The sequence below is a fragment of the Triturus cristatus genome, chromosome 8 (genome assembly GCF_964204655.1).
Source record: "Triturus cristatus chromosome 8, aTriCri1.1, whole genome shotgun sequence".
Lineage (NCBI taxonomy): Eukaryota > Metazoa > Chordata > Amphibia > Caudata > Salamandridae > Triturus > Triturus cristatus.
In genome coordinates, this window is record NC_140591.1 from 294,442,727 (window position 1) to 294,460,914 (window position 18,188).

An 18,188-nucleotide genomic window follows, 5' to 3' on the forward strand; every position below is an offset into this window, starting at 1 on the left:
GACAGCCTGTCAAATGTGTATGCCTCGGCCAGGTGGATGCATAAAATAGAACAGAAAGACAAACTTTACGTTCAAGTTGGGGACATAGCTGTCAATTCTTTCACTGCTTATATGGTCTTGAGGAGACCACCATAATGTATCCAGTCCTGTGCTGTAGAAATGGGTGTCTTTGTGAGTTGTCGCGTGTTCGCTTAAATCTAACCAACTGGTTTCACTCGCCTTTTTATCTTCATTTTAAAAAGGATAGTCCAGGACGTGGCAATCTAGTACAACGTTTACATTTTCATGTTTTATAATAATTATATTGCTAACTGTGAAATCTGTAGATCTGGGTTTAGATCCCTACTTTCCTACTTAATCAAACTGTGGGATCTCCAGTTTTTCACTTCATCTCCTTGTGGCCCCTTTAGGCCAAATTGGATAGTATGTCAAAACAGTGTCACTGCAGTATTTAGCAAAAACAAAACATGGCTCGCAAACTAAATACCCAACTCAAACTATTCCCTCCCACCTTACCGTGCTAGCTAATGGCTTTTCATGCTCCGGCATGTTTTGAATGGACCCTGACACAGTAGTACAATGCTACAGTTCTTGTCAACATGGCAAGCCATTGTAAATTGCACTTTAACCGTAAAGGGTATCTTAACGCTGTGCAACAAATGTTTATTATTACCCAACACAGTGATGCTCATTTTATAATCATCAGGGGCCGAGCGAACCTCCCAGGAGCAGAGCTTGCGACCAAAGGTAAAGTACAGATTCTTGCAGGGGTGCATTGGCTCATTGAGTCATCTGACCCGGAATTACAAGGTCGCCTTCCGTGGTGTCTAATTGATTCCTGCTGGAGCAGCAGTGACAGTACAAGCATTAAAAATGCAATACGTCTCGCCTTTTATTAAGTTAAAGTCATTTGCTTTGTAATGGTATTGTATAGCAAAGCAAATGGCTTTAACTAATGAAAGGAGAGACTTATTGTAGTGAAGGTTGCCCTAATACATACATACATTGCTAAGTTAGCATAGCCACGTTAGATGTTAGAAAGCCATCTTGCCGCTTTTGTTGTTTTTGCACACGACACTGCAGTTACATGTTATTGTTTGAAAGACTGCTTGCTCGCGTTTTCTTCACATGGGTACTGTCTGTGGCTCACATCCCTGGCCGTGCGCTGCGACCTTGGTCTGAACACATTGTAAAGAAACAGTCTGGGTCGCTAGACAATGCATGTTTTCGAGTTCAGGTTGATCGACCCACTAGTTAGCCATAACGAATACCTGAAAGTCGAGTGCTTTTAATATTGCAGGCTGCATGTTTTACACACATTCTGAAGAAGAGCCTTCCTGCGAGAAGACTTCATCTAATCCTGTGATGTGATTTCACTAAGCTGATCCTTGAGGTATGGGGTTCCCCATTCAAGCCTAGAGACCTTTTATTAGTCTAATAATATTAGCTTATTAGTAAAGGGAAGGTGGTGTAACCCACTGTCATTTATAATATGATTTCTCCCTTTATTTTCTATGGTATTGTAACAATGCTGATGGTTTTGATATTAATCATTTGTCTGCTTGTATTAGTCAAAGTACTGCATCTTAGGACACGTGGTTTATAAAATAAGCTTTTTATTTTTACCGTGTCTTTGTTTACTCTTGTTGTGGACTGATATGAGAATAATTTACGAACAGGTATTTCCGATTCCCACCATTCCTGAGAGTGATCTAAGTCGCTTGTTCTGGGTTGTCTATACATTGGGACCTCCGTGATAATACGGATAACGAATGGGACACTGATGCTAGCCGGATACGGGGTTCTGGGTTGTGAGGCGAGTTTCTGGTACACCACAATTCACTGAGGTCCTGGTTTCCTGCGCATAGTTCTGTGTATGAGCAGAATCCCTGCAACACTATTGCATTTTCAATGCTTGTTTTTAAAGGATGTTAACGCCTTTTCATGTTGGACAAGCCATCTGCCAATTTTTTTGTCCCCCTGATCCCTGGAAAGAGGACAATAGACTCCATTGTTTGGACCCCAAGAGAGCACTCATTTTTTGCATTGATCATACCAAAGAACATCAGGTGAATTATCAGCTCTTTGGGGGGGTTCTCCAGGGTGAAGAAGGGTGAAGCGTTGCAGAAATGGACCATCTCTTGATGGATAGCCCTCTGCATTAAGATTTGCTATGCATTGGCTAGAAAGAAGTCTCCAGAAGGCCTAAAAGCTTCCTGCACCAAGGACAAGGCTGCTACCACTGTATTGGCATACGGAGTGCCTGTCCTGGATATTTGCCAGGCAGCTATGTTGACATCATTACACATGCTCCATCTAAAAAGATCCCAATTTAGGGATCTGCTCACTGGTTCAATTTGCAGATGTTATTTGCGTCTGAGGGAGCGTACGAGTCCATGAAAGAAACTGATGTCAGCATCCATGGGTGGCACATATATGCTGCTCCATTCATCGCATCTGCAGTGAAACAGTGCTGATACAGAGTTGCACAACACCACCTACTGGCAGTGTCAGAAGCTAAACACACATGTGCAATAACTTAATGTATCTAGGCCCACCAGGAGTGACGAAGGTGACAGTCCGACCACTCCCAATGTCGTTCTCCACGGAGAACAGTAAATTGCTCCTGAGAAGCACGTCAAGGGGAATGGGGGTTGGGACAAAATAATAAAGACAGCGGTAGCGGACCTCCCTCACCAGTTATTCTTCCTGGAGCTGGTGAATGCAGGGACTGGAAGACCCAGAGAGCGTCTAAGAATAAAAGCTATGAGCCGGATGTTTTTTGTTAGACAAACGTGGATGAACAGGAACTGCTGTGAAACTTAAGTCCATAGAGATAAAGCCTCTCTATTGAAAGTTCCTTCCTACTTTCCTAGAGCTGCTTCACATGCAGGTTATAAATGCGTTAGTGGTTTGTAATGTTTTCTCAAGGTTGCATTACCTGTGGTTTGCAAAGGGTTAATAGTTCGTAAGCAAGCTGCTTAACATGCGATTTCAACAATGTTAATAGTTCCTTAACACGTGCTGGCACGGAAGTGACTAAAGATTAACAGCCTTTAAATCATAATTTGAATATCACATTATGATGCAATTAGTCACACGCGCGAGCGAGGCCTCGGCTGTGCTGACTGGGGAGTCCTCCCCGTTGTTCAGGACCACTTCCTTGGAGCCAGAACAGAACAGATGAAGATATAATGGATGTCCCTCATCGGCAGAAGCGGAGATCTGATAGGCGTCCCTCGACGGCAGAAGTCCAGTCGTGGAAGTCTTCCGGCAGGAGCTGAATCCGGACGGCAGGGGCGGAAGCAGTTCTGTAATGAAAGGCGAGATTGCCAAGCAAAGGGCGTGATCGGTGGGAGTGGTTATATACCCTCCACAGGCCAACGCCCAAAATGTAACAGTGACTCATAGCCTGATGGGAGATGAATGACTCATGACCTGATGGGAGATGACGTGTTTAATCAGAAGTGCCAAGTCATTGTGGCAGAATATGTGGCAAAGAACAGTGCTGCTTTATTCCAGTGCCTGACTACGGAGTTTGTTCATTTCAATGTGTTAAATGGACTTAATCACATACAAGCATACTCTTGCCTTGAAGACACTTACCAATTCAGATACTAAGAATAACAGCAGTACACTCCTGATTTCATGCTGAACCTTCCAAATCCTCCCAGTCATGCTCAAGCAGGGATACCCTAAAGGACTTTGTATAATATCTCCTGCGCCTGCGCTGGGAGTGAAAACCCCACTGGAACCCTGTTGGCATAAGGGTGCTTATCTGTACATGAGTTCTTGGAGTCAGAAGTTGAGTACCCATGACAGTACCCCCCGTAAGGACCGCCGTCTCGGCGGATTACCTAGGTTAGCAGGATAACGGGCATGGAACCTACGCAGCAGTGTAGGGGATTGGAGATTACAAGCAGGTTCCCAGGATCGTTCCTCCGGACCAAATCCTTTCCAATCAATGAGGTAGTGGACCCGTCCACGTATGATTTTGGAGTCAAGGATTTGTTTGACTTCGTATTCTACCTCCCCCACAATTTCCACTGGCGGTGGTGCTTGCGTTAAACGTATCTCTGGGGAATATGGGCGTAAAAGGGACACATGAAACACTGGATGGATCTGCATAGTGGGGGGCAGGTCTAATCTTACGGCTACAGGATTTATGATATGTGTGATAGCATATGGGCTAACGTATTTAGGTTGCAACTTACGATTTCCTTTCAATGCTAAGTGTCGTGTGGTCAACCAGAATTGTTCACCCACTTGGTACGATGGTTCTGCTGAGTGTTTTTTGTCTACTTAATGTTTATTGGAATCTTGGGCTTTCCTCAACTGTTGTTTAGCTGTGTGGAGGATGTTACGAAGGTGCTCGTAGTGATCCTAAATGGAAGGGTGTGGAGAGGTGGCTGGCCATTCGAAGGGTAGATTGTTGGGTTGAAAACCCTTCATGCAAAAGAAGGGAGACCAGCCTAACGAGGGGTGTTCAGCATTATTGTAGGTAAATTCGGCCATCCACAATAGCTTGTTCCAACGTCTCCATGTTGTAACGCCAAGCCTCGGAGGTACTGCTCCATAGTTTGGGTCATTCTTTCTGTTTTTCCATCTGTTTGAGGGTAATAGCTGGTTGACAACCGGGCATTGATTTTTTGTATGGTTTTACAGAGGTGTGACCAGAAACGACACGTAAATTGTGAACTACGGTCCGTGATTAAGACGGCTGGGATTCCGTGCAGTTTAAAAATTTGTTTTTAGAATACACTGGCTAGTTCCATAGCCGTGGGAAGCTTGGGGAGGGCGATGAAATGGCCCATTTTGGTTAGGTGGTCAATAGCCACCAGAATAATGGTATTTCCATCACTGGGAGGCATTTCTATTACGAAGTCCATAGAAACAGTATGGGAATAGGGCGCAACAATCCGGCTGGTGTTCTGTGCGTGGCCTTACTCTGCGCACAAATGGCACATGTGTTGACGTACTGTCGCGCATCATGTGATATTGTGGACCACCAAAACCATTGTTGAATTGCTGCTATGGTTTTATGTACCCCAGTATGCCCCCTAAAAGACGAATCCTGTACCCAACTCAATATTTGGTCTTGTAACTGTTTGCTTGGGATAAACAGGGCCTTCTGGTGATATAGGAGCCCTTTCTCTTGAGTTCTCTCTATAGGGTCTTCTGCTATCCATGAGTCAGTATCAACTGTACGGAATTGGTTCTGTAGGTTGATTAAAAAATCTTCTCCTTTGATGACGAGTAGGAGTTGTTCCTTGTTTCTAGATGATTCTGAGAAGATCAGTGGCGGTTCCTGTAAAGTCTGTGTAATTTGTGATTGGTCTTTGAGAGAGACAGGAGCTCTGGATAGGGCGTCGGCCTTCCCGTTCTGTGGCCCTGGTCGATATTTTATGACAGTCATAGTCGGAAAAAAATAGGGTCCATCGTAACTGGCGAGCGGTGAGGGCCCTGGCGGTTGTCAAGAATAGCAGATTTCGATGGTCAGAATAAATTTCTATCACATGACGAGCCCCCATCAGGTAGTGACGCCATTCTTCAAATGCGCGTTTGATGGCTAACAGTTCCTTGTCCGTGATTTCATAATTTAGCCCACAGGGAGTGAATTTTCGAGAATAAAATGCTACAGGGTGTAGTTGACCGGTGTCCGGGTGCCTCTGAGATAGCACTCCTCCCATGATATAATGTGAAGCATCGGCTTCCAGTATAAACGGAAGTGTAATGTCTGGATGTCTTAGAATGGGGGCTTGTGGGAAATCTTCTTTAATGTCTGAAAGGCTTGTTCTGCCTCTGGAGACCATGTACAGGTTACGCCTTTTCACAAAACACAAGTGATGGGGTGAATGATGTCAGAAAAGCCTTTAATAAAACGCCGATAAAAATTGGCAAAGCCGAGAAAGCTTTATAAGACCTTGACGCTGGTCGGGGAGTTCCATAGTGTAATTGCCGCCACTTTCTTCTCATCCATTTGAATACCCTGGGGGCTGATGACATAGCCCAGAAATTCCACGACTGTTGAATGGAACAAGCACTTTTCCAGTTTATCAAACAAGTGATGTTTTTGTAATCGTTCCAGTACTGCCTTCACATGTTTCACGTGTGCCTGAATGGTTTCGGAGTCAATCAAGATGTCGTCTATATATACTATACAGAAGACATCCAGATACTCCCGTAAGGCACCGTCCATGAAGTACTGAAACACTGCCAGGGCGTTGCAGAGGCCGAAAGGCATCACCTGATATTCGAACAGGCCGAAATTGGTCCGAAAGGCCGTCTTCCATTCATCACCTTGCCGAATGCGGACTAGGTGATAAGCCCCACGAAGGTCCAGTTTGGTGAATACTTTGGCCCCTCTTAGTTGGTCAAGAAGTACTGGTATCAATGGAAGCGGGTACCTGTTCTTTATAGTCACTCGATTGATTGCTCTAAAGTCAATGCAGGTATGAAGCTCACCCCCCTTCTTAGGTGCAAAAAAAAGAGGCGATGAGACCGGAAAATGTGATGGGCATATAAATCCGGAGGCGAGATGTTCGTCTAGGTACGTACGTAGGTGTTTTGACTCTGGCTCCGTCAAGGCACGGATGCGACTACATGGAATGGCTGTTCTAGGAACCAGATCGATGTGACAGTTGTACTCTCGATGCGGTGGGAGATGGCTAGCTCGTTGCTCATCAAACATCTGTTGGAAGTCATGAAACATGTCTGGCAGGGTCACCACACCGTAAGCCTGCAGTGCGACACTGCCAAAGGTGAGTAATTTCGCGGGATTCTCTATAGTAGGTAGTGTCAATACCTGATCCTTGGTACAGTGGTTTTGGCAAAACTGAGAAGTCATTGTTATGGACCGAGTGGCACAATGGACCAGGGGATCATGCAACGTGAGCCAAGGCATACCCAAGATCAATTTAAATTGGGGAGCATCGATGAGATCGAACTGTATATGCTCAAAATGTTGTCCGAATTGCATGATTAACGGGACCGTGTGATATCTTACTTGTTCGGAAGTGAGTGCCGTTCCGTCCATAGCCTTTACAGGTTCCAGCGTCTTTTTCCTTATCCATGGAACGTGTAACCTTTGCGCATAATTGCGATCGATAAAATTGCCCGTTACGCCAGAATCTAGTAGGGCTCACGCTTCTACCTGGTTACCTTCGGTGATCCTCAAGGTCACCTGCATGTTTAGGTGTGCGACGGAGCTTTGCAGAGTGTTTGCTAAATACCAGAATTTTGGTGTTTCTTGTCCAGAACAAGAGACCTCAGCCTTCCTCGGGAACTTCAGTTTTACGTTGTTACATCTTCCTCCTCGGTTTGTTGGACCACTTCTTGAGTGTTGTTAGGAAGTGGGCTCTTAAACTCAGAGGTTTTGTTTCGGGCCTTACACTCTTTGACGAAGTGGCCGCTTTTGCCACAATACATGCATAGTTTGAGTTTTCTTTTTTTCCCCCTTTCTTCTGAGGATATTGGCCCCCATTTACCATTCACCTGCATGGGTTCAGTTCCATTAACAGGTTTGGGTCCATCATCATGTGTGTTTCTAGGACGTACTACCAAGAATTTGGCTTCTCCCCGATTGCGGTCTCCCTTCCTTTCTTGCAGCCTATGGTCTAGCTGGACCGTAAGGTCTATGAGATTGTCAAAGGAGGTAGGAAGATTAACTACTTGGGCCAGGACTTCTTTGAGTTCGCTACGGAGACCTTGGTAGAACAAAGAAGCCCTTTTTTCCACTTGCCATTCTGTTTCCACCACCAAACGACTGAAGGTGGTTAAATACGTTAACTAATCTTGCGAACCCTGTCTTAGGGTAATCAACTCTCAGTCTAGTGAAAGGAGATGTGTCTTTCGGTCGAACAGTTTCCTCATTTCTGTGCAGAACCCAGAGAAATCATACAATAACGGGTCATTACTTTCGATCAATGGGATTGACCAGCTAGCATCGTTACCGCCCAAGTAAGAAAGTACAAACGCTGTTTTGGTTTGATCATCAGAAAAGCGGTTGCCTTACAGAGGAAATGGAGTCTACATTGATGGAGAAAAATACTAAATTTCTTAGGGTCACCATAAAACCGTTCTGGGGCTGCTAGAGGAATCTGTGGAGCATGAATTACCTGGATAGGTTGTGTCTGTGTTTGTGTTACACCTGATTGAACATGATTAGTTGTAGATAAAAAAAGTACTTTCTCCCGTGGCATTTCCCCCACTACTCATGGGTGAAGGAACTGAACTATGATTTGTGGTGGAAGGCTCTGACATGGCACCGGGTGGGGGCAAGGTCCAAGGTTTTAAGTGTATTTTTCCACACTCAGCTTTTCCTTTCCTAGCAAGCCCAGCTACCTCTCTACGAACCGATCCTAACTCTTTACGCAACTCTTGACTTTCTTCCCGGGATGCTTGTACCTTTACCTGGAGACTGGTAATGGTTTCTAGTACCGTCGTGAGGATCCGATTAGTATCCATCGCTCGGGCTAGGTAAGTACGTGGGCTAGGCAATCTGTAAGAAGCCAAACGCACACATGCACTAACCTGATGTATCTAGGCCCAGCAGGAGCGATGAAGATGACAGTCCGACCACTCCAAATGCCGTTCTCCACGCAGAACAGTAAATTGCTCCCCGAGAGGCACGTCAAGGGGAATGGGGCTAGGACAAAATAATAAAGACAGTTTGCGCGGTAGCGGTCCTCCCTCACTGGTTATTCTTCCTGGAGCTGGTGAATGCAGGGACTGGAAGACCCAGGGAGCGTCTAAGAATAAAACCTACGAGACGGATGTTTTTTGTTAGACAAGCGTGGTTGAACAGGAACCGCTGTGAAACTTAAGTCCATAGAGATAAAGCCTCTCTATTGAAAGTTCCTACCTACTTTCCTAGAGCTGCGTCACATGCAGGTTATAAATGCGTTGGTGGTTTGAAATGTTTTCTCAAGGTTGAATTACCTGTGGTTTGCTAAGGGTTAAAAGTTCATAAGCAAGCTGCTTAACATGTGATTTCAACAATGTTAATAGTTCCTTAACACGTGCTGGCACTGAAGCGTCTAAAGATTAACAGCCTTTAAATCATAATTTGAATATCAATGCAATTAGTCACGCGCGCACGAGGCCTGGGCTGCGCAGACTTAGCTGACTGGGGAGTCCTCCCCGTTGTTCAGGACCACTTCCTTGGAGCCGGAACGGAACAGATGAAGATATGATGGACGTCCCTCGTCGGCAGAAGCGGAGATCTGATGGGCGTCCCTTGACGGCAGAAGTCCGGTCGTGGAAGTCTTCCGGCAGGAGCTGAATCCGGACGGCAGGAACGGAAGGAGTTTTGTGACGACAGGCGAGATTGCCTAGCAAAGGGCGTGATCGGTGGGAGTGGTAATTATACCCTCCACAGGCCAACGCCCAAAATGTAACAGTGACTCATGGCCTAAACAGTGACTCATAGCCTGATGGGCCTAAACAGTGACTCATAGTCTGATGGGCCTAAACAGTGACTCATAGTCTGATGGGAGATGAATGACTCATGGCCTGATGGCAGATGGGCCTAAACAGTGACTCATAGTCTGATGGGAGATGAATGACTCATGGCCTGATGGCAGATGGGCCTAAACAGTGGCTCATAGCCTGATGGGAGATGAATGACTCATGACCTGATGGGAGATGAAGTGTGTAATCAGAAGTGCCAAGTCATTGTGGCAGAATATGTGGCAAAGAACTGTGCTGCTTTATTTTAATGCCTGACTAGGGGGTTTGTTCATTTCAATGTGTTAAATGGTTACTTAATCACATACAAGCATATTCTTGCCTTGAAGACACATACCAATTCAGATACTAAGAATAACAGCAGTACACTCCTGATTTTATGCTGAACCTTCCAAATCCTCCCAGTCATACTCAAGCAGGGATACCCTAAAGGACTTGGTATAATATCTCTTGCGCCTGCGCTGGGAGTGAACACCCCACTGGAACACTGTGGGCAGAAGGGTGCTTTTCTGTACATGAGTTCTTGGAGTCAGAAGTTGAGTACCCATGACAGGCCGGCTATCACACTGCGTTTGAGTTATCTGCATCCAGTCTGGCACTTGGAGAAATTAAAAAGGTAAGGACAGTTAGCTAGAGTATCCACCAGAAGGAGCGCTACTGGAGGTAAGGAACTTTTGCATTACTGACATGGACTGTAGAGACAAACGAAAATATACTACACTTTCTTGATCTTACCCTCCTTTGTGAAGATAATAATAAAGAAACGAAAGTGACATGATAATTACCCTTCATTCTGGCCAGAAGATGTGGTTTGTGATTATAAAATTTATGAAAGGTTGTTGTGAAGTGTGCACAAAATTGCTTTATAAGCCATCAGCAGGATCCTGTTTCTTTCGCTAAAAATCTATTTCTTTAGCCAAGTAAAACTGGGCAAGCTGAGAATATCTTCACTCAATGTATGCAACTTAGACCAGGGACTATATAAATTTAATGTGCTGAATGAAGAGTTGTCAAAGCTTTGACATCCTGCTTTGTAATATGCATGTTGTAGGTTCCTTCATGGTCCACCTTACCTTTTGATGCATAGAAACTATTAATTTTAATGGCTCAAAAAAGAAGAATACCTTGGCTACAGTTTGAGAGCCAAGGTCTCAGCAGGCTTCCTATTGTGATGTGAAAAATCTGTTGCTGCATCCGAGAAACCTGGGGTGTCCTGACATGCACATCAACTTACATTTAACTAATGGGAGTGTCCCTCCACTGGACCAGTATGAAGTAAACCAGTGGTCTGGTAGGCCTGATCTAGAAGTAAGACAAAGTTAAAAACAGGAATGTATGACAGTTGCATTGAAAAAGTTGCACAGACTGTTTCTTAGTCCTTTGTGAATACGAGTTTCATCTATTTGTTAAATTGTTTTCTTTGCATTTTGTCTTATGAAAGGATACAGTCGAGAAGATTTGTATTAAGGAAGGAGATGCAAAAAAGAGGTAAGTTTATGCTTTTGCATTTCTGTAATTTAGTGAAAACACATTTCTGTAATTGAATAAGAAGTTGAAATAATTTACAGTCACTTATCTTTCGTATGTTTAAGGAGGCAAATAGAAACTGTATCCTATTGTCAGGGCTGCATTCTCAATCCTACCATATTGGGTTAAATTAGAAAGGAATGTCAAGCCAAGCATATGGTACTTAAATTAATTCTTTATGATACCAAGCTCTAATATTTAGTTTGTTTGATAATTTTGAGATGTGTACTCCTAAATACCATGGTATAAGTCATATTTAGAGTATGGACTTTGTGCACTATCAATAACAAGATAAACAGTATTACAAAGATGATATATTTGGGGAGCCAGATTGAAAAGGTTCTTAAATCGGCCATCTATGGGAATATTTTCGTGGCTTCCAGGGCAGTTGTAGGGTACTAGCCTCAAACTGTGGCAGTGACAGCGTATTACCTCTTGTATCCAGTGCCTACCTTACTATTTGGAGCCAAAACTGATCATGGAGTTTTCCCCCTTAACACTTGACCCTTAGGCTAGTTAGACTGAGGGTTCAAAGTCTTACCCAGGGAGGTTGTGTGTGCTAGAGACATTGTACTCAGTTACGCAGGTACCAACAACCAATAATTAATTGTCTGGCTAGTGGTTTTACTTAATAAGAAAATAATATTTCAGTCACAGAATACAGCAAAACACCTCATATCTAAAATGCGGCTATAAAAATATTAAATACAGTTATCATTGGGAAGTCCGTATCATTTTGCCATTGCTCTCTGGTTCATTATTGGGATCATCACAATAGTAGTGAGAAAACACAATCAGTGTCTCTAAAGGCTGCTCAGTGCAATCTCCTTTCACAAACCCCAAGGCAGTAGTTAAGCAATGATCATTCTGGGAAGTTCTGATTGCCTTTAGGTTACTGTTGTAGCAGCACTGATGTCAATCAAAATTACTTGTGATCCCCAAAACCTCAGTTGCATACTGTACTTTTAAAACTTTGGTGTGTAGGCTTTACCCGCGTTGTGTTGTCAGCTGGGCTGTGGGGTTGCACTTGCAGGTGTGTGAGGCTGGCCGCACCTGACTGTATCAGGAGAAGCCCATCCTGAAGCTCATCCGGAGTCTCAACACTGATGTTGTTGAAAGGCACTTCATCTTGGTGAACTGCTGAAGTGTGTTCCTGGTGGCCAAACCACCAAACTCATTTACGATTTTTCTTTGTGCAGAGTAATCAGAGGTTCTTTTTATACAGGTCTGTGTTTTGGAGAGTAAGGTCTCCCCAGGCAATTACAGATTCAGGAAGTGGATTTACTTGCTTCGTGGCACCATGCAGGGAACCAGGGTCTCAAGGTCTCACTACATAGCCTGGTTATGCAGATCCTTCCCTCAGTTACAGCGGACTAACTTAAATTCTTCCTCTAAAGCTCATCACAGCCGTCCTATTTTCTAGCTAGCCTGTTCTTCATGCAAGGCTACATCCAGCACCCCTCCTTAGAAGTCAGTCGACTCCTGCCCTTAAGGCGATTGCAACGCATCTCTTCTTGGTAGGATTCAGACCTTCTGGTTTCTGTCTTGATTCTGGCAAGGAGAGTTGGCAGTAGATGACCACAGCACTGGAGCACATAGCGCTTTTTCAGTCTCCACTATTGTAGGCCCCCTGGCAATGATTGGCAGGAATTGCCGGCACTGGCACACCGGGCAAAAAGATCTAGAGGATATCCTAGTGCAGTGTACTGGGGACTGACCCCCAACACATGCCTAGATAACAATAGCAACAACCTGGCAAGTAGCAAATCAGTGAAATGCCTCAGAGGAGGTACTTACATTAAAGACACCGCTGTCTGATTCGGCAAACTTGGATGACCAACGGACTCTGGAGTGTCTATATCAATGGGACACCATAGGTGTCTCAAAGTTTGGCGACAACAGGGGAGAAGATAAACTAAAATCATTTGAGAACCTAACAGGGAAGATGAACCGTCTGATTCCCAGTACTGTACATATCTCCACTGCACCTACAGGAGATAATAATGGATTCTCTATTGAAGTTAAAGGCGCTTTTCGCTCCATTACATAGCAACACTCACAACAGTCCGAACAAAATGGGAAATGATAATAGTGACTAAACGGAGACATGCGTGTAGCCATAGGAAGTTGCTAAAAAGGAGGGATTTAGATTTGGTCAACTTAAAATTCTGCATCGTATTTATTGCACTAATTGGCGTCAAAAGCTGCCTTTGAGGATGCCAACAAAATGGCTATTTTCTACTTTCTACGCATACTGTGCGAGTGTCCCCAAATCCAGATCTTCTGGGATAAGATCAGAGAACAGATTAACAGAACAATTGAGATGGCGTTTCACGTGACAGTAGAGTTAGCTACATTGGGAACATAGATAGACTCAACTATGAAGAAATGCAAATATGTTTTCTGCAATTTGTTTATGATGAAAGCCAGAAGAGATATTGTACGGAGATTGAGTGGGCAAACACCATCTACAGTAGAGACCTCGGGTAGAAATATGGATTTGTGCATGATGATGGAGAAAGTGTTCTACATTATCTAGGAATGCCCCCTCAGAAAACAAAAAGGTGTGGGGACCCTGGAGGGAACATAGAGGCCTGATGTGGGAGGGCAGGCGAGATGGATGGGAAATACATATTGAAGACTGGTTCTGGGTTAGGAAGAATTATGTAATAGGGAAGAAGAGGATCCAAAAAGGTAGGAAAGACTTGATACATTTTTGTACAAAAGAAAAATATGTTTTCTGATGTGTTACAATTGAAAAGAACCTGTACTAAATGTGCACGAGTAAAAGTGCATATAACAAACCTGTATGTTTCAGCCCTGGCAATTCCGCTCGATTGTCCCCTCCCTTGCCCCCACCCCCCGCACCCGGGTCATGGTGTGGCTATTTAGAAGCTCCAGCCCTGGGCGGCCCCCTGTAAGAAAAGCAGCCCCCCGGGTCAAAAAACGGCCATCACCCTTCCGGCCCACCAGGAAAATAACCAGTACGCGCTACGACCAGTCCGGCCCTGTTCCCCACTCTTATTTTTGCAGATAGCAATTATGAATTTCACAGGTCTAGCTCTGGGCCTGGTTTCAGGAAGTTCCTTACTTCTGTGTACTCCTCCCAGACTAGTCAAGCCACAGTATTTGTCTTCTAGTGTCAGCAGGGAGGGGAGCTGAGGATGGGGAACTGTTCCTACACTTTAAAGAGGGCCCATTGCTTCCTATCTTCAACATCTTAGATTCTGGTCCCTATCAAAGGACCTCAAGAATGCTTTGGTGGCCCTCCAATTCACATATTTTTTTGAGAGGTTCCCTCCAACCTCCATCCTATGTACCATTTAAACAAAGGAGATCCAGAACTTATTCCTAGACTGCGACTCTCAAACACAGCACAAAGAAAATATTTGGGACAGGATCATAGTAAATTCTTCCAAGCATTAAGCGAAGATCCTGCAATACACAAATCTCAGTTTTGTAGATATCTTCATCTGTGCCGTGCGATTGAGACATACAAGTCAGATCTAAAATGCTTTCTCGAATTCAGCCTTCTTGAAGCTAAATTCACCATGGGCAGATCCCTGGCTTTCTAGTATAGATTTGATAAAGATTTCAGTCCCTTGGATGATTATGATGATTGGCGATAAGTTCAGGTAGCACCTTGTGAACTAGCCATATCAGCTCAGTTATGCATGAGCCAAATTATGTATTTTCAACAAATTTAATACTCACTTGATTGCCTCTGGAAGATGGGAAGGAGTGTATCCCTGAACTGCGTTAGGTGCCAGAGGCAAACTGATGATGTATTACGTTTCATGGGGGTTTGCAATTATTCAGCAATATTGGTTGGAGAGTGTTCTGTCACTTATCCTGGGCTGGAAAATTATTATTTCCCCTAAAGTGGTACTCCTAGGAATTGTAGAAAAGAATAGTCCCTTATTGATTTGGAGCTGTTGCCAAAAGAGATATTACTAAATATTAGATTTCCAATACTGTCCTCTCCTCTTCCAGAATGGTTCAAGGGAATGGATAGATGTTCTTTGACTAAACATGCAATATGTAATGCCAGTGGCTGTTTGCATGAACATACTAACATGACATAGCTAGAAATGTTTTATATTGCAGTGCTATAAGCTTGGAATCTATTGTGTATAAGATTGTCTATTCTAACAATCTGCTTTCTCAGATTCTGTGTCTGCTACGGATTTATGATTGTCATTAAAATTAATGACTCTGGGATGTTTCAATATTCACGCACACAGGTCTAATAAAATGTTTTTATAACAAATGGTATAGCTCACAGGTTATATACTCATCATACTACACATACATAGGATAAACACAAATGTGACATCTATGGCTCAAATAGAAAGGGATGACAGGCAATTTTAAACAGGAGAGGCTAACAGGCAACTTTTTCTCTACAGGTAACGGGTATAAAGGCATCTCCTCAAGGTATATTCATTTGCCACTACCAATGTTGTCCTCCACAACCAGTGAGCTGATGGTAGTCACAGTCCTTAAAGCAAGGTGCACATGGTGTGCCCCTCCAGACCACATAGCCTAGCTTTTAGTTGTATTCTATGTCATAGTGGACCATCAGGATACACAAATGACTTCTGATAGAGGCTTCTAGCCGCAAATTCCTCACCTTTTGAATATTCCCCAGGTATCAGATTGGATATGGAAACTTTTTACCAGTACTTCTTTACGCCGTTAGGTGGTGCCATGTGGATCCCCACTGACACCGTTCCTCTCCGGAAATGAGGTGCAGAGCCTTTATAGGCACCACTCTTCAGCGCTGATGGCAGCTGCTTTAAAGACTGTCTGCACCCCCAGATGCAAAGCCCAAATAGAAAGTTGGTTGGAACCCGTGTGCAGATTCCTAGATTTGTCTTTCTGATGTATAGAGTCCATAAATAGAACGGAAATATGGGAGGGTCGGTGAAAAATCTGTGGCTATATAGAGTCTCTACCAGAAAGATCACTACCGAAGCTAAGTAACTTGTTCTCTTAATAGAGACTTCAAGACCCAGAGTCCTTTCCCTTTGAATAGATACTAAAGCAGTACCTATTCAGAGCGGGGACTGTGAATGGATTCAAACCAGAAAGTCCTGCAGGACCGGCAAGCAAAATGTCCCTTTCAGCAAAATACTGTCCAGAAAGTAGTGCTTCATGAACGTGTGGAGTGCTGCACAAGTAGCCACCAGGCAAATATCCAGGGCAGGCAGGTAGCAGCTTAGGCACTGGTAGAATGAGCAGTTAGGAGTTCCGAAGAATGCTTTTTAGCCAAAGTGTAGCAGATCGTAATGCAAAGCACGATCCAGGGAGAGATGGTTCTGAATAGCCTTGCCTTTTCTCACTCCATAGAACCCCGCAAACAGCTGATCATCTACTAAGTGGTATTTGGTATGGTCAATGTAAAAACTTAAAGCTCTCTTGGGGTCCAAATGGTGGAGTTCCTCCTTCTCCTTAGAGGCGCACGGCAAAGCACAGAACACCAGCAAGGTGATCTTTTGAAAGACGTGGAGCGGCACCACATCTTTAAACAAGAAAGATGCCTGTGTCCCAAAAAAATCTGTGAAAAAGGTGGTTTATGGCAGGTTGACACAGAGAGCTTGAGGCTCACCACATAAATGCCATAAGAGCTGAAAGGTACATTGCCCGGCCAGAGCAAAGTCTTGCCGGGCTAAGGACAAAACAAACAACAAAACTTCAGATAACGTTGACTTGGAGGAGGTCTGTCTGCCAAGTACGGCACCAAACCACATATTTTCCCCAACAAGAGGCGTAGAAAGTATTTTTCGAGGGACTCTTTTCTGTTAAGATGACATCAGCCACCTTCAAAGGAAGATCTGAGGAACTCCGCTTTTGACGCTCTGTCTCAAAGTACGAAGGCGTAGATTGTAAAGACCCATGTGCGGAGCCCTGCCATGCTGCTATGACAGCATACCCTGTCAGAGGGGCAGCCTGTTTGAAGACAGATGTTCAAGCCCAGGAGTTATGGATACCATATTCTCCGTGCCTAATCGGGGCCACCAGGATGATTTGGGCCCAGTCGGTCCTGAAGCTCTTGAGAACTGAGGTCAACACTGGTATTGACAGAAAGGCAAACAGGAGTCCTGCCTTTCCCTTAAGGTGGAACACTTCTGATTGAGAGATGCCTTGAAAACGCCAACACGCAGAAGTGCGCGGTTCTCAGCGGAAGTGAACAGATCGAGGCAAGGTTCTCCCCATTCATGGAAGAGAGCTTGCCACTTCCCGGTTTATCCTTGATTAAATAAAATGGGAGCACAGTGAATTTAAAATGCTCCAATAACTTGGTCTTTCATGTTCGTTTTTGGCAAAAATCAAAAATAACCAGTGACTCGCTACAGGGGGAACTCCTGAGTCATGCAGTGGACCTTTCTTGTCCCAACACTTCCATGATAGATTACATGTACCCTAATGATGTTTCAAACATTATGAAATATATCCTGAAGTATTTGAATGGTGCAAACCTAGCTTAGAGGTGTGAGGCAATGGGGTATATTATATGGTGTGGCTGTGAGACCTCACCGTGTAATATTCTACCAACCCCTTTAGGACCAGTCAGCTTTCGTTTGTTAAACCTTATCTCAACTGTTGAAAATGGCCCTTCTGCAGGATCACTCCACAACTTTTTGCCTTCCTCACCACTTTTTGCAGAATTCTTTATTGTTGGCTTTAGTGCTCTGGGCACTTTACTACTGCTAACCAGTGCTAAAGTGCATGTGCTCTCTGCTGAAACCATAAGTTACATTGGTTTATCCACAGTTGGCATATTTAAGTTAGTTATAACTCTCTAGTAATGTGGACTACATGTGCTCAGGGCGTTTAAATTAAATGCTTTTAGTCGGTCTGTAGCACTGATTGTGCCACCCACTTAAGTAGCCCTTTAAACATATCTCAGGTCTGCCACTGCTGAGCCTGTGTTGTTCAGTTTTGAACTACCAAGTCGACCTGGCAAGCTAACCCTCTTGCCAGGTTCAAACCTTCCTTTTTAATATATATGCCACCCCTAAGGTAGGCCCAGGACAGCCCATAGGGCACTGTGCTGTGTAACTGAAAGGTAGGACATATGCTTTTAAGTTTTACATGTCTTGGTAGTAAAAGATTCCCACATTTGTTTTTTACTACTGTGAGGCCTACCCCTTTCATAGGCTAACACTGGGGATTTGTTATTACATCTA

At 44.1% G+C, this 18,188-nt stretch overlaps 1 protein-coding gene across 8 annotated transcripts in view; it reads left to right on the plus strand.

Moving 5' to 3' along the window:
• Nucleotides 1-18,188, plus strand: part of PARP4 (poly(ADP-ribose) polymerase family member 4) — a 2,159,601-nt gene that overhangs the window by 751,038 nt on the left and 1,390,375 nt on the right. For all 8 annotated transcript variants that reach the window (XM_085621544.1, XM_085621545.1, XM_085621546.1 and 5 more), the window contains exon 20: nucleotides 10,910-10,956. In XM_085621544.1, coding sequence (XP_085477670.1) covers nucleotides 10,910-10,956 — 47 coding nt within the window. The remainder of the gene's footprint in view (nucleotides 1-10,909; nucleotides 10,957-18,188) is intronic.